Source organism: Accipiter gentilis, chromosome W, assembly GCF_929443795.1.
Source record: "Accipiter gentilis chromosome W, bAccGen1.1, whole genome shotgun sequence".
NCBI classification, from domain to species: domain Eukaryota; kingdom Metazoa; phylum Chordata; class Aves; order Accipitriformes; family Accipitridae; genus Astur; species Astur gentilis.
Genome location: NC_064918.1, coordinates 10,660,748 through 10,677,484, shown reverse-complemented (window position 1 = coordinate 10,677,484; position 16,737 = coordinate 10,660,748). Strand labels below are relative to the sequence as shown.

General features: G+C 41.6%; 3 protein-coding genes across 6 annotated transcripts in view; 2 read left to right on the top strand and 1 right to left on the bottom strand.

Moving 5' to 3' along the window:
* LOC126035240 (uncharacterized) overlaps nt 1-16,737 on the top strand; it is a 375,847-nt gene that overhangs the window by 111,826 nt on the left and 247,284 nt on the right. The window contains exon 2 of the mRNA XM_049793518.1: nt 12,030-13,395. The gene's annotated coding sequence lies outside the window, so the exon portion shown is untranslated. The remainder of the gene's footprint in view (nt 1-12,029; nt 13,396-16,737) is intronic.
* Nucleotides 1-16,737, bottom strand: part of LOC126035241 (zinc finger SWIM domain-containing protein 6-like) — a 185,916-nt gene that overhangs the window by 15,075 nt on the left and 154,104 nt on the right. For 2 of the 3 annotated variants that reach the window (XM_049793521.1, XM_049793523.1), the window contains exons 5-10: nt 11,519-11,698; nt 9,750-9,926; nt 9,329-9,475; nt 6,227-6,373; nt 3,833-4,093; nt 495-630 (exon numbers count right to left, since the gene is read on the bottom strand). In XM_049793521.1, coding sequence (XP_049649478.1) covers nt 495-630; nt 3,833-4,093; nt 6,227-6,373; nt 9,329-9,475; nt 9,750-9,926; nt 11,519-11,698 — 1,048 coding nt within the window. The remainder of the gene's footprint in view (nt 1-494; nt 631-3,832; nt 4,094-6,226; nt 6,374-9,328; nt 9,476-9,749; nt 9,927-11,518; nt 11,699-16,737) is intronic. The other variant, XM_049793522.1, reaches the window with a different exon arrangement.
* Nucleotides 1-16,737, top strand: part of LOC126035330 (uncharacterized) — a 59,134-nt gene that overhangs the window by 22,924 nt on the left and 19,473 nt on the right. The gene's annotated exons all lie outside the window — the stretch shown is intronic.

The window sequence follows — 16,737 nt, the reverse complement described above, 5'->3', positions numbered from 1 at the left end:
GTACTGGCTCAGACCTCACCATATGGTTTCAAATCTATCATTGAGAGTTAATTTATAAAGAAGGCTGGTGAAACAAATAGTCCTATCATCTGCTAAGCAGCAGATAATCCTGAGACTGCTGGTGAGATGCCTCTTTCCTCATTTCCTTGCCACTACCATCACACACACACACAACCACATCAGTAAGAGAACACATGTGCTAAAGCTGTCATTTAACACAAAACCACATGCCCCAAGAGTGGAATTCTAGAAGGATTTGTAACATAGAATGCTGGTTTAGAGTTGTAGATAAACACTAATTGTACATTTATAAATGATTATACTGTAGTTACTACAGACATCAATTGCTTTTACAGATGACAGAACCAAAGTAATTTCTCCTTAAAGGGAACAATGCTTCTTTTAGAAAAAAAGACTAGGTCTTGATTACCAAGCTTTTTCCCCTTTTCCAAACCGCTACTTGTGCTCCTTCTAGATGACTTGTGAATACATACCGCATGGCTCTCAGTGCAGTTTTGTATGCCAATTCAGCATCATGAGGTAGGAGAGAGGTGAAAAGATACTTGGCAAATGTGTGCATTGGAACACTCTCTTGATTGATGACTTCGCCTAAACCACTATATGGTCCAGCTGTGGGAAACAGAAAGAGAATGTCAGTCTTTACAAACTGTTAAAACCCAACTTCTGGACCTTTAAAAACATTCACTATACCTTGAGTTAGAATTGGTATTCAGAGACAGTTTGCTGTACAAAAGGTAAAGTTATGTTGATATTTTTGTGAAATATATTACAAGTATATTAAATACCATATATTCTTTGAAACAACAAGACAGACTGCAAATTTTATAGTACTAAACACACTACCAGTGCACATACAAATGACAGAATGGTCCCAGGGCTCCATGGGGCTCATTCAGCAAGTCTATGGTATGCAAAAGTAGGTGATAATCCTAGCTTTGCCTCTGCATAGTTATATTGTGCACGTGAATCCCTATGCACCCTCTGATGGTGCATAATTGCTTTATCACAAATCCACCAGAAAAAAAAAAAAAAGTAGTTACAGTGGAAAAACATGTATCTTTAATTGAAGTTACATGACCAATCACTACAGCAGCACCTGATCCCTATTAATGTCTCACCTGACATTAGGCATTTAAATAACCCTTTGGTGTGGACTTGTTCTCTGGAGAAGACTAGGTCAGATCATGCACCAAAGCTGCTTTTGTTAGTCCATTATAGCCACATGATCTTAAAAGTTGTATTTGTTGTGGGGAAACTATTCCCATTGTTGCAGCAATGGATTTTGCTCACACTCAGTGCAGCCAGTGCAGTACTTCAACTTCATAACAGCAGTGTCAAGATTGACAATAGAAATGATGATTTAAAAAAAATTAAATGAAACTATTTGCTTGCTGAGTTCTGAATGTTCATATTGTATATGAATTCCATTTTTACATTTTTCCTGCAACCTTAAGACTGTTATTCCTATTAATAGGAAAACTGTGTCAAGCAGTTTTTTACTTCAGCAGCTAGAGGTTCAGGCATTAAATGTTGCAAGATACAGAATAAGAATCTTACATTAAGTATTATTGGACAATTATTGCACAAATAGCAACCAGCAGACCTAGAAGTTACTACTTCCTCCTCTTCGACTAGAGATTCCAACACACCACACTTGGATGGATGAATGACTGTGTGAGCACACTTCACTGCAGTCACACATGTCAGCGTTCAGCAGTGGCTGACCCTACACTGAAGCAGATGAGGAGTACTCACAACATTTATTCAACCATTTCTGCTGCAGAGGATGATGAACTCCATGAGAGAGAGATGGTAACAACTTGGACCAGCACAGCTGTTTCAGCAATGTTTTTCTGACTGGTGCCTTAGCACAAAATGCAAAGATAAAAATCACTAGGCATGAAAAAAAATCTGAGCTTCATAGGTGGGCATTTCTGAAGACTGGGGCTGATCACAAAGGAAACATCAATGAAGATTAAGTAGGTGACAGTGTGTATCTCAATCGTTTAAAATGAAGTTGAAAGCCATTCAAAACTAGCTGGCATTGCTTCAATGAAAGAAGCCATTTAATGTGTTTGCCAGTTGGTGGTCCAGTCAGAAACTCAGTTAGGACACGAAGAATACATGACAAAGCGTTTATATGAAAATATATTCTGCCATTAACTTAGCAGTTAAGCAAAAAATTAAAACAGTTCTTGCAACACAGTCTTACATTCTGCTTTCCCATGCATTCAAATGGTAGCTACATACAGCATGCATTAATCTGCATTAACAGCATAGAAATCAGCTTAATACTGGATTAAGCTTTCTTTATTATATCTACAGGACTTTAACTATAAACCCACAATTGATACGATTAGGATCTTAAATCACTGCAGTTTTTCCTCCACGTGAGCTGGCAGCTTCTGCCTAACCTGGAGTAAACTGAAGACCATTGTTGCACACTGCTCACCACAGCAATTTTGTAGGTAGTTATTTTAGCAGATTTCCTGCTATGTTCACTTTTTTACTATTCTAAGAAAACAAAAAGAATATCAGTGATCAAAGTAGTAAACTGGAAGTATCACAATACTTGAGAGAAATCCTGCCTTTTCCTCATAAAGCATCCTTATCAGTAAATAGATGCAGCAAATTGATTTTATAATCCATATGATCCCTCTATGGCTGGATCCAGCAAGCAGCTGTTCTTGTCCAAAGGCCATAAAGCAGCAGTTACAGCCACACCATAATGGAAACTCTCCCTATGGTGCAGCTTCTCTGCAGTTTCAAATGGCACCATCAGTAGGTACCAAAATCTTTAAGGATCAGGGCAATAATAGTGACTCAAAGCTGAGAACCCTAAACAACATACTGTGTGTCTTCCATTAAAGAAGTAGTTTTAAAAGACAAATGTCTTGCAGAAAGCAAGCAAAACCTGACTGCTGTGTAACAGTCTTCACAACTTTCCTAGAGCAGTATCACACTCCCCACCATCCCTTGAGAAAACACTCAAAACTTGGACCATACCTTTAGCTAATTGGTTCCTTTAAAGTTTTTTCTTCCATTTAAAGAACCAAAAACTAGAAAGACAACCTTAGAACCCACAAGACTATTCTCTGAACATGAGGCTTAAGTACTATATGTTAAGCCTTTTTAAAAGCTAAGGCAAAAGCATGCACTTTTTTGTACAGATTTTATTGCAATACACTGGCTAATTCCCAAACACAAGTTATTTGTCTTAATCAAAATTTAGTCACAAGACCAGGTCTTAAGCCTCAATATTTGACCATATATTTCAATTTTCATGTATGATACAAACTTCAGAGGCAAGTAATTTTCCCAATTGCTACAAAGAAAATGTTATATTTCTGTCCCAGCAATTCTAAGTGAATTTTCTGAGCTCTTCACTTAGGAACAGAGGTAAAAATCTTCATACAGTTACAAAGCTGCCAGCCCTTTTTCAGGACACAAGTGACATTTAGAAATTTGCTACCTGAGAACTGTTGATGGTAACTGATGTCTATATTATTTAATTGTGAGCCTGGGTTGTATAATTAGGATACTGAGATTATGACAAGCAACAAATCTAAAGTACAAAATGCAATAAAAATTAAGATGAAAGGCTTATAGGTCAGTAGATACCTTATCTCTACAGTCATGTGATATCTGAAGTATATTTACTTTTCATTAGAGACTGGAAATAAAATTTTGCTGGAGTTCTACATCAAAAACATCTTAAGTATGTAAGGCAGTTTCCACTGGAATACTAATTCAGTGGGCTTGTGTAAGTGAAGACAGTTTAAAGAAGCAGTTAGCATCTACATTGAGCTACCTTCTAATAGGAAGACTGCTTGTTTTCGAAAAATCTTCACCAGAGTATCATCCAATTCAATTTCCTGTAGCTTAGAAATGAGCTGCTCCTCATTTCGACAAACCTTCTCTTGTGCATACAAGCCATCTGGCATTATTCGTTGCTGTCCCAGCCCTATCAGTGCTACTTCCACAGCCAGCGTTAAATAAGATTCCCCTTCTTCTAAGAACTTGTGTGCAGGCAGGTGCTGGTACTCCAGAGATTTGCATTGCCCCACATCCTCTGTAAAGGGTGACACAAAGAACAACACATCAGGAAATCATTCTAATCCATAATCTGCCTATAATGCCATATTCACAAGTGCTTCCTCTGTCAGTATTCATTTTTTAGAATGATTTAAATTACTAGTGCAATCTCAAGATCCAATGATCCAATCTAAACTACCTGATCCAATTCCACATGGCAGAAATACACAAAACAATTAGGTTTTTAAAAAAACACTCAAGTAAAAAGAAAAGTTTTCATTTTAAACTGCATGATTTGGAGAAAGGCAGTTTATCCAGCTTTGTGTTAATAAGGCCAAAACTGGAAGATTAATTTCAATTTTTTTCCCCACCCATTTCATAGATTCCCCATAGATTTCAGTTGAAGCTATTAGGATTGTGCAAATACAGTAGGCCTGGGAACTCCACAACTTTAAAGCATCCTGTTTGCTAGAGCTCTTTTCATACTTTTTTATTTATTACAGTTGTATTTCTGATAAACATGTGTAATGTTTCTGACTTTTATTAAAACTAGAAGTGCTACTTTTAGTAAAGATTACTTGTAAATTCCACACAGACCAAGCCATAAATTGCTTTAAAGAGTACTACTGGCACTTCACAGACACACCATATGACAAAATTATATTCCAACCTCTAGCAGTTTACAGTCTAGTTTGGGAACAAAAAGTTGTAATGTACAGATGTAAGGAGATGGACAGCTGCAGCAAATGAGAAGGCAGAATGCATTTGGTAGATTGCATATGTGCGTGTAGGGGGATTTTACTTTTCAACACACGCTAGTTTTATTTCATGGGGTTGTTTTGTTTTTTTCTAATTGCAAAGAATCTGATTTCTTTTAATTAAAGTTCTTCCAGAATTTGTGGATATGGGATTGGAAGCTTACTGAAGAAAATCTAATTGAATAAAATGAGTTTTGATGCAAAGCCCCAAGATTGGGGATGTGCATATAAAAGAGCTGTAGGTAGAGGGATGAATCGAGTTTCTGACCACACAAAAGGTGATAAGAAACTACCACAGAGATGGAAAGAGACTGAGAATAAGGAATAAATCAGTTAAGCTCTTGGGAAGCAAATACTGAAGTTAAAATGGGCATACACATCCTGTCCTAAATCATGTATCAATACTGCAACACTATTTTCCAATTCATAACCTTTATAGACCATGTATGTTATGAATTTTAAGTGTTTTGTCAACAATTTGAAGTATTATGTACACTTGTAGCTAAGTCATCAAATAACATCCTAGACTGCATAGGAGGAGTGTCGCCAGCAGATCGAGGGAGATGATTCTTCCCCTCTGCTCAGCACTGGTGAGCCCACACCTGGAGTGCCATGTACATTACTGGGCTCCCCATGGACATACTGGAGCAGATCCAGTGAGGGGCCACAAAGATGATTAAAGGACTGGAGCATCTCCCATATAAGAGACTGAGACAGCTGGGATTGTTTAGCCTGGAAAAGAAAGGCTCAGGAGGATCTTACCAAAAATGTATAAATATCTGATGGGAGAATGTAAAGACAGAGCCAGACTCTTCTCAGTGGTATCCTGTGACAGGACAAGAGGCAATGGGCACAAACTGAAATACAGGAAATACCATCTGAGCAAAAGAAAACACTTTTTTTACAGTGAGGATGGTCAAACACTGCAAGAGGTCGCCCAGAGAGGTTGTACAGTGTTCATTCTTGGGGTTGTTCAAAACCCAACTGGACACAGTCCTGGGCAACCTGCTCTAGGTGACCCTGCTCTGAGCAGAGCAGGTGGACTAGATGATCTCCAGAGGAGCCTTCCAACCTCAACAATTCTGTGATTTCCTGTAATTTCTCAAAGAGGACAGAGCAATGTATGTGGAGAGGGTCGCTGCTATAAAGTCTTATTCGGTTTTATTTCAAGTGTGAAATACGGAATTGTCTTCAAGAATGAGTAACTGGTAATTTTTGAAGTGCTTTCATATAACTTATAACAAAATTTTACTTTAAACATTTTCTGTCCCTCATGTTTTCTTAGGGAATGCAAATGTGAGTTCTTATACTATAAAGACACTGGCTTCGAAGTTAATTCAGAAAGTCAAGATAGAAAAACGCCTCCAGTTACTGAAGACTTGGAGAAGATTGCTCCCTTTGCATAGCCTTACCCGTGAAGTCTGAGAATCCATGGAAGCTCTCATCATCCACCCTGCAGGCTTCCATCAGGCTACTGAAGAGAGTGCCAATTGGATCCAATGGGTGTCCCACCCAACCTTCAAGATTTGTTATTGAGGTTACTCCTTTGTGGAGAAGTTCTGTGACAGAAAAGATGGAGGGAGGAGGGAGACAAAGAGAATACATGTTAGCCCCTCAAAACAATTTTAGAGGTAAAACTGATTAAAATGCTCTCAGTACAGAATTCAAAGTATTTCCAGTAGCTTCTGCTTAGAAGAAGAAATTAGTATCTTTCAGGGTGAATTCATTGCCCTTTGTGAATATGTTAAAAGAGGAAAAAAAGAAAATAGACAAAAGCCAAACATCTCGAGCACTAGCAAAGTACATTATGGGTCAAAAATTTCAACTGCAGTATCTTTTGAAATCTCTTACTTGATACCAGTAACACTTCTGAAAATGTCTGCTGAAAAATTATAGCAAAGACTTTTTTTTTGTAAAATATTCACAACCATTTCCTCACTCAAAAGATGCATTACCATTTTTACATTTTAAGTGAATCTGATGGCACTGAAATTAATTAAAATATTCTAAAATGTTCCATTTTAATAAATAAAATATGAGCTTATCTTGCATCTAAATATTTATTGACGTAATAAACTCAGGATGACAGTTCCTAAAAAGAAAAAAAGGGGAAAAAAAAGGACAAAGTGTTTAAATGAGGTATATGAGAAAAAAAAATCGTCCTTTAAGTGCATTTTTTTGTCATTGTAAAGTTTCAGTCAACAAATACCTTCATGGATACTTTGTTTTGTAGCCCTCATCCATCAGTCAGTTACAACATTTAGCACAATGAATTGAAGGAAGTGTGGCTGTGGTAACAGAGGTTAGAGATTCCCCAAATCCCTTTTTTTAACTAAGAGTCTTATGGCAGTAGCTCCCCTTTGATTCCAACTCCCATTTTTTCTCATAGACACATACACATGGCTGAACTATGAGAGATCAGACGCATTATGGGTGACCATTTAAAAATTGCATACAAGCCATTACAGATGCTCTGTTTCTCTGCCTATTACACACTAACTTGTACCTGCCTCTGCTCTCTCTCGTTCACAAAGTGCCATCTTTCTGAGTAACCATATAACCACATAACTTTAAAAGCTCGCTTCTTGCCTATTTAAACGTGTGGGGCTACAAAGTGAAACACAGCCACACTGTTGAACTGAGTGTTCAGGAGGGTGGCTTTTTTTAAAGAATCAACTGATATGTAATATGAAAAACAAACAAGTAAATAATTGTCTTGCCAACAAATAGCACGTGCTAAAGATGACAGGCAGAAACACATAATATTACCAAAAAGGATTAATATCAGTGACTTCTTACTGACTTATATTCCATTTCATCTATTTTGTCTACTTATGAGCTTCACTTGTGTCATGCCAAACAAAGGCTTCAGTCCTCCATTCATATAGACTTAACTTCAGATCACGCGAGTGGTTCCATGGACATCAGATCAGTCATGTGAATGAAAGCTAAGTAGAAGCATGTGGTGGTTGCTGAACTGAAACTGTACCTGCAGAATTAATCTGCTTATAGAGAAGACCAGAATATTTTGCAGTATTAAAAGAATATTTTTTAAATTCCAAACATAAGGGGAAAAAGAACACAAAAGCAGTGAGTAACAACATAGAAATGACAAACTACTTTGTTTTGGGGCAGGATGAATCGCATTTCATATGCTCCATTTTTAGCATAGTAGCTGACAGTTAGAGAAACTGCTTACAGGGAAAGAAACTTAACAGAAGTATTGAATGTCTAGATACTGCATTAACAACTGGGAATGAAAAGGAGCAGTACTACAGCCAGCACCCTTACAGCAGACCCTTCACGCCTGTCAGTGGTATGTACACACATACACACACACTGACATAACCCCCTCCCTTCTTACCTCCCCAGTCTGAGAAGCTGGAAAATGTGCAAAGCTTTTAAGGGAGCACATGTTAAGGAAAGATATATTACACGATAAAAAGACTGAGAAAAATTCTAAGTAATAATACAAAGTTCTTTTAAGTTTTGTTCAAATGTAGGATCCACAATAGTGCTCAAAACTTCTTCCTTGGGTACTGTGAAATGGAAATGGAGGCACATAGAAACTCCCAGCTAATCTTTTTTTTCAGTCAGGTGTCTACTTTGTCTTCACTTCAATTTCTAAATGATCATTTCTGGGAAAACACCTGTACATACACTTGAAAAATTTACACACATGACTTCACACTGGTATTTTTGCCTACAATGCATGAGGATACACGTAGTTATGAGTAGCAACAAAGATCTAAAATAAAATTTGAATGAAAGGTGTTCTTGTAGTAGGCAAGAACGTAATTCCAGTTTTTCCACATGCATTCTTTAACCACAAACCCATCCCTTTCTTCTTCCAATACCTCTTCAAACTTATGACAAAGTTTAGTGCAGGATTATTTTTGGTAGAATGTTCCTTCAAAAAATAGGGGTAGTACTCAGAGGAACACTGCAGAACATTTTATAAAGCCAGTGTTTCAAAAATCTCATTTCCAGTTATGTGAATCTACTAAAGTTTTAAGCATCACAAGAGACTTTTGAAAAAATGGCCAAATTTTATGAATTTCTGTAGTGCAGACTTTGCCTTGTTGTTACCCTCAATGTCAACTTTAGGCTTCCACCTCAGAAATATATAGCTCTGCTAAATTATATGTCAGAGGAAAAAATTATTTAAAATACCTGGTGTGCCAAATGCAAAGCTCTGTTTAAAAGCCTGTAAATTACACAGGATGAATATTTACACTGTGTAATCAAAAACCCTGATTGGGATAACAGCCCCATCATGTCAGACATATCGCGAAGGCAGAACAGAGCCCTTGCCCTGCAGAGCTCACAACCCAGCTTAAAAAATACCCTTCCAACATCCAGAATGTGACATTACCATTATGATCGTTTGGACTGAAGAGTTAAAATCACCTCTTTTGCTTTAGTTTCAAAAGCAGTTTTCTCATGCAAAGTTCCAGTCTGGTGTTATTGTCACCTTGTCATGTCCTTTGCCCTTCTCTCTTCCCCACATTTACCTTTATTCTGAGCCTGGAACATTTCCAACTGTTTCTGCTGCTGCCTCCTTAGTGTATTAACAATAGCTATTGCTAGCCTCAGTGCTTCTTGTGGGTATCCATGAGATCGTAACGCGTCCACCCTCGCACAGGCTGTAGGAACATGTTCTAAAATGGAGAAAATAATTGAGGAATAGCAATGCTTCCATGTCTGCAATGGCCTGTTTTGCTAGGTTACTCAAAAGGGCTTTTTTGTTTTTCTTTGCTTTTTTAAAAAAAACTGCGAGACTTAAAGGACTACTTCTGAGCCAGCATTTCAAGGAAGCCTCTGTTCTTTTTGCCAGGCTTTTCATTCATCTCCCCACCATCCCCCCAAAATAATGCCATAGAAACTGAACAAAGCAGCAAGTCATGGAAACATCTTTCCGGTTTAGCCACTTACCATGCCAGAGAGGCCACCCATGAGAGTCAAAGAGCGAGTTTTCAGTGTTGTCATGGTAACAGTAGTCGGTGTATAGATCACTGCTGATAATGTGCTGTAAGTGGCTGTCTTGCCAGTGCAGATCGCACGCCTCTATGGCTCGAGTGAACACTGTCCGATGTGGCCTGTTCGATGAATCTGTCATTTTCACAAGTTCAGAAAGCTGCATCAGCTTTTACTCATTCATATGTGAATCAGTCACAGTATTCTTGTCTTCTGCCTATTCACCAACCCCCAGCTGACCGCAGCCTGCCTTGCCCCCTTCTGCAAGGAGCAGACCGCAGATGACATTTCACATCCTATTACCCAACAGCTCAGACGAAGTATGTGCCATTCACTTTGCATTCAGAGAGATCTACAAACCAGCACAGCTAATTCTAAATAGGACTTTGCAAAGGGAACAGCTAGAGATGAAGGACATTAAACAGCGTGCACAGAACTCCCCTAAAAACAAACTAGAAAGTATATGGCACACAGCTACTCAAGCATCACCAGCTTCTCTCCTTCTCAGACCCAGAGCTACTAGGATGAGGGACAGATAAACATCATAAACATCACATGAAAGATTTTTAGTTCTCTTCGAGAAGTGATATTAACTTTGAGCACTTGTATAATTTTTTGTCATAATCATATACAAATATTGCAAAGAAAGTGAGGTACTGAGGCCATGGGACTGACATAATCCTCACTGGACATCTTATGGCAAAAGCACTCTGTTGACATGGCACTGTGTCTATGAATGTTGAAATGCTGTGTTAGAGTTGCCACTAGCCTGCCCAGGTTGGGCTGAACATCACGAGATCCAGAAAGCAAAACACCTCTGTAGGAAGTTATATGTTGAATGAACATCTGTCCCCAGCTAGTAGCTGCAAGATTTAAAAATGAATAAATAATACCTCCTTCAGAGGTAATCTTCCAAGAAAAAGAAACATGGAAAAACCCATCTAAGCCCAACTCTGCCACCTCCCACAAGCATTTAATTTTAACATTATCATGATTATATGAAATATGTATCAAAATACTGAGGGTTCTGAGGATTACAAGGGTTTTTTTCCCAGGTAAACATCCTGCACCTTCCTCAGTTATGAGAAAAGTAGCAATCTTTGCCTGAAGGTGACTGGAGAAGGTTTCTGTCAGATTTGATAATCACATTTTAGATTAGAAAGCATGATATTGAGTAATAAGAGACACCTCCTCCAAGAAGGCAGTGCTGCCTCTGCACCCCCCTGCCATCAGTGCAGACTGCACAACACAGAGCACATCCCACAGATATCTGCTTTAGTTTATCACACACTCAGTTTAATGCAGTTACAACAGATCTCCCTTTAAGTAAGTATCAAAGGCTTTGTAAATGCAAACAAACCAAAAACCCCAACACTAGAAGGGATATAAAATTATAGCCAAGCAAAGAAACAAAAGGCTTCTACATGACATACTTCAGGGACATCCAATTTTCATGCAACAAGTATTTAGAAGGACCAAGTGAAAAGTTAGAAAACCTAACTAAACACAAATACTTGCTTTGAAAACATTGCAGCCCCAGCACACACCCCCACACACCCCCATTTATCCTTTCTGCAAGGATAGTATCAGTGAAAATAAATTTGGCTGGTCAATCCTCAACAAGAAAGTTACTTATCCCAGGAAAGAGTGCTTAATTCTGCAAGGCTAGAGTATATAAGATAGAGACTATATTAAATGTTGCAGTCAGAGCATATATTTAGGCTCACCTTGGTTAGCATTTCCACCCTGAGGCAAAGCATTGGTTAAATTGGGCAGCTCATTTCCATGGTTTCCATCTTCCCAGGGACAAACATCCACACTGTTCCATTTCTTCAGCTGTTTTAGCCAACTGGTCTTCTGCTCCAACTTGCAGTGGGGATTTAAAACTATACACATCCACAGAGCACCTGATTTAAAAAAAAAATTGCTAAATTAGATTTTCTATTAAAAATGCAGCAGCCAATGACTAATGTCAAACTTCTATACTGTAACACTTTTTCTCCCCTCAAAGGCTACACTGCTTGTTTCCCAGCTATGCCTAACACCAGGTGTATTGGGTCTGGCTGAGATGGAGTTAATACTCCCCATAGCAGCCCTCATAGCGCTGTGCTCTGCATCAGTAGCTAGAAAGGTGTTGATAACACACCAGTGTTTTGGCTACTGTTGAGCAGTGCTGGCACAGCATCAAGGCTGTCTCTCCAACATTTTTGCCCCTCCCTCAATGGCAGGCTGGGGCAGGGCAAGATCTTGGGAGGGGACATAACCAGGACAGCTGACCTAAACTAACCAAACAGATATTCCATACCATATGATGTCAGCTCAGATATAAAAGCTAAGTAAAGGGAGACGGAAGGGGGGCATTTTGTCTTCCAGAGCAACCACTACGCGTACTGAAGCCCTGCTTCCCGGGAAGCGGCTAGACATCGCCTGCTGCTGGGAAGTAGAGAATAACATCATTTGTTTTTCTTTGCTTTCGCATGCGACCTTTGCTAACACTTTATTAAATTGTCCTTATCTTGACCCACGAGCCTTTTGTTATATTTTCTCCCCCCCCGTCAAGCTGAGGAGGGGGAGTGATAGAGTGGCTTTGGTGGGCACCTGACATCCAGCCAGGGTCAACCCACCACAGTCCTTTTTGGCGCCCAACGTGGGGCACGACAACGGCAGTTTTGCATTAAGCGTTCTATAGCTAGTTATTAAGTGGCAAGCTCCTGTGCAGGTCACGGAGCTTGTTGGCTGCTTGCTTATCTCTGTCTTGCTGAGTTTGAGAACATGGTAACGCAAATAATGGCTATGTGCTTTGTCCTGGCACTGATGGCTTTGCTGTGTTGTGGGAGCTATCTTGTGGAGGAGATGAGGGAACACATCTCCCTCTCCCTACAAGGCATTGATGTGAATGGTTTTATTATGCAGGTTCCCAAGGTCCTTGTTCACCCTTATGTGAGCTGTTCAATACTAATAATTAATACTGGAGGCATATTATGGGTATTGTGGAATCTGGTCTCGTCCTGGTATAAGAGAATGCAAGTTTTAGGTGAGGCAATACTGAAATGTGCCCTCAAGCAACCGGTCCCTGGGTGGCAGGGTATATGGAAGGATTTGGGCAGATTCCTAGGATAGTTATCACCTCCCATAATCTGGGACTTTACACCCGAACAGGCAAGTAACCCTGGCAAACTGAAGCGCCACCTGATAGAAGGGTGCCTTGCCTACCCCAATGAAAACCAGCAGCTTCTCGCACTGTACTGGGGCCTGGCCTATGCCTAACGAGCCATAGTTCAACACTCTCAGAGGACCATGGTTGAGGCAGGGACCCAGACTGCATCTAAGGACACCATGCTCGAGATAGGGACCCAAACAGCAACAACAACTGCAGTAATTGCCCCAATAGTGAAAAGGAAACAGTGGACAAGGAGATCACCAGGTCCATACCATCGATTAGTGAGGGAAGAAGAAGAAGAGGAAAGGCTTGATTTAGAAGCTGGTCCTTCGATAAGGAAATTGGAGGAAGGAGTGAGGGAACTTAAACAGGAAGCGGAAACTTCCTGGTCCCTGACGTCCTCAGAACTTCGGGACTTGCGGAAAGATTACAGCCGCCAGCCAGGTGAGCAGATTGCTGCCTGGCTGCTCCGATGCTGGGATAACGGGGCTGACAGTCAGCAACTGGAAGGCAAGGAAGCCCAACAGCTGGGATCCCTCGCTAGAAACTGGGGAATTGAAAGAGGAATTGGAAAAGAGGCAGCAATTTGCAGTCTCTGGAGCCGGCTCCTCTCAAGTGTGAGGGCAAGATATCCATTCAAGGAAGATCTTGTGAATTCCTCAGAAATGTGGACTAGCGCAGATGAAGGCATCCAGTACCTGAGAGAGTTAGCAGTGGTGGAAGTCATCTACAGTGATCTAGATGATGAGGAAGTCTCCAAAGATCCAGAGGATGTCCTGTGCACATGGGCCATGTGGAGAAAGGTGATTCAAGGTGCCCCAGCGTTGTATTCTAACAGCTTGGCAGCGATGTATTGTCCAGATATGGAAACACCAACTGTGGAGAAAGTGTCGTCTTGGCTCCAAAACTTTGAGGAAAATCTCTGTGTCTCCTCATCCCTACAGGACGGTGCCTTGGCTGTTAGGGACGCTCCAAGAAATCAGTCCTCTCCTGCTCCAGTCAGAGGGAAAGGGAGCCCAAGGCGTATGCCACATGGTACACTCTGGTTCTTCCTGCGTGACCAAGGGGAGGACATGAGGAAATGGGATGGTGAACCCACCTTTAAGCTGGAAGCCCATGTACGTGAACTGAGAGGGAAGACAGCTGTTAAGAAGGGGTCACCCAAGAAGAAGGCTGTCAGTGTCGTTGCTGTAGAGGCCCCAGAAAGCAATCAGCGATCCTCCAGGCATAGAAAAACTGAAACCACCTCCCTTGATTCTGGTGAAGGGACTTCTGGTCTGGCACCGCAATGGTCAGACAGTGAATATTCTGATGAGGAACAGCAATAGAGTGTCTCTGCCTTCGGCCAGGAGGAGGAAAGGGATGACCGGATATACTGGACTGTGTGGATTCGATGGCCTGGCACATCAGACCCACAGAAGTATAAGGCTTTGGTAGACACTGGTGCACAGTGTACGCTGGTGCCATCAGGATACAGGGGCACGGAACCCATCTGGATCTCTGGAGTGACAGGGGGATGCCAAGAATTGTCTATATTGGAGGCTGAAGTGAGCTTGACAGGGGACAAGTGGGAAAAGCACCCCATTGTGACCGGCCCAGAGGCCCCTTGTATCCTTGGCATAGACTACCTCAAGAGAGGGTACTTCAAGGACCCAAAGGGGTACCGGTGGGCTTTTGGTGTAGCCACTGTAAATGCAGAGAAGATCAAACAGCTATCTACCCTGCGTGGTCTCTCGGAAGATCCCTTCATTGTGGGATTGCTGCAAGTTGAAGAACAGCAGGTGCCAATAGCTACCAGGATGGTGCACCGTTGGCAATATCGGACAAACTGAGACTCCCTGGCTCCCATCCATGAGCTGATTCATCACCTAGAGAGCCAAGGAGCCATCAGAAAGACTCATTCACCTTTTAATAGTCCTATATGGCCAGTGCAGAAGTCTGATGGAGGGTGGAGGTTAACAGTACATTATCGCGGCCTGAATGAAGTGACACCGCCACTGCGTGCTGCTGTACCAGACATGTTAGAACTCCAATATGAACTGGCATCAAAGGCAGCCATGTGGCATGCTACAATTGATATTACCAATGTGGTTTTTTTTCCATTCCTTTGGCAGCAGAGTGCAGGCCACAGTTTGCTTTCACATGGAGAGGTGTCCAATACACCTGGAATAGACTGCCCCAGGGGTGGAAGCACAGCCCTACCATTTGTCATGGACTAATCCAAATGGCACTGGAACAGGGCGATGCCCCTGAACATTTACAATACATAGATGACATCATCGTGTGGGGCAACGAGGCAGAAGAAGTGTTTGCGAAAGGAAAAAGAATAATTCCGATTCTTCTGAAAGCTGGTTTCGCCATAAAGAAAAGCGAGGTCAAGGGACCTGCACACGAGATTCAGTTCTTGGGAATAAAATGGCAGGCTGGACGCCGTCATGTCCCTATGGATGTGGTTAACAAGATAGCAACTATGTCTCCACCAACTAACAAGAAACAAACACAAGCTTTCCTAGGCCTTGTGGGGTTCTGGAGAATGCATATTCCAGGTTATAGTCAGCTTGTGAGACCTCTCTATCGAGTAATGCGGAAAAAGAACTATTTTGAATGGGGCCCCGAACAACAACAAGCCTTTGAGCATATCAGACAGGAAATAGCTCGTGCAGTAGCTCTTTGGCCTGTCTGGACAGGACCAGATGTACAAAATGTACTCTACACTGCAGCCGGGGAGCATGGTCTCACCTGGAGCCTGTGGCAGAAAACACCAGGAGAAACCCGAGGTCGACCATTAGGGTTTTGGACCCGGGGGTATCGAGGATCAGAAACGCATTACACCCCAACTGAAAAAGAGATACTATCAGCATATGAGGGGGTTTGAGCCGCTTCAGAAGTTGTTGGTACAGAAGCATATCTCCTCTTGGCACCACGACTGCCTGTGCTACACTGGATGTTCAAAGGAAACATCCCCTCTACACATCATGCAATCAGCGCTACATGGAGTAAATGGATAGCATTGATCACGCAACGGGCTCGACTGGGGAAATCTAACCGCCCAGGAATTCTGGAAGAGATCATGGAATGGCCAGAAGGCAGAGATTTTGGAGCATCGCCTGAGGAGGTGGCTCGTGCCCAAGAGGCACCACCATATAATGAGTTATCAGAAGATGAAAGGTGTTATGCTTTGTTTACTGATGGATCCTGTCGTGTGGTAGGGAACCATCGGAAGTGGAAAGCTGCTGTGTGGAGTCCCACATGACAAGTCGCTGAGGCCACCGAAGGAGAAGGCGAGTCAAGTCAGTTTGCAGAAGTGAAAGCCATCCAACTAGCCCTAGACATTGCTGAACAAGAGAAGTGGCCAGTACTCTACCTCTATACCGACTCCTGGATGGTGGCTAATGCCCTGTGGGGGTGCTATAGCAGTGGAAGAAGACCAATTGGCAACGCAGGGGTAAACCCATCTGGGCAGCAGCATTGTGGCAGGACATTGCTGCCTGTGTAGAACACATGGCTCTAAAGGTACATCATGTTGATGCTCACGTGCCCAAAAGCCGTGCCACTGAAGAACATCGAAATAATGAACAGGTAGACAAGGCTGCCAAAAGAGAAATAGCTCAGGTGGACCTGGACTGGGAGCGTAAGTGTGGTCTATTTGTAGCTTGATGGGCCCATGAGTCATCGGGACATCTAGGGAGAGATGCAACATATAGGTGGGCTCGTGATCGAGGGGTGGACCTGACCATGGAGGCCATCAAACAGGTCACTCATGAATGTGAAACATGTGCTGCAATC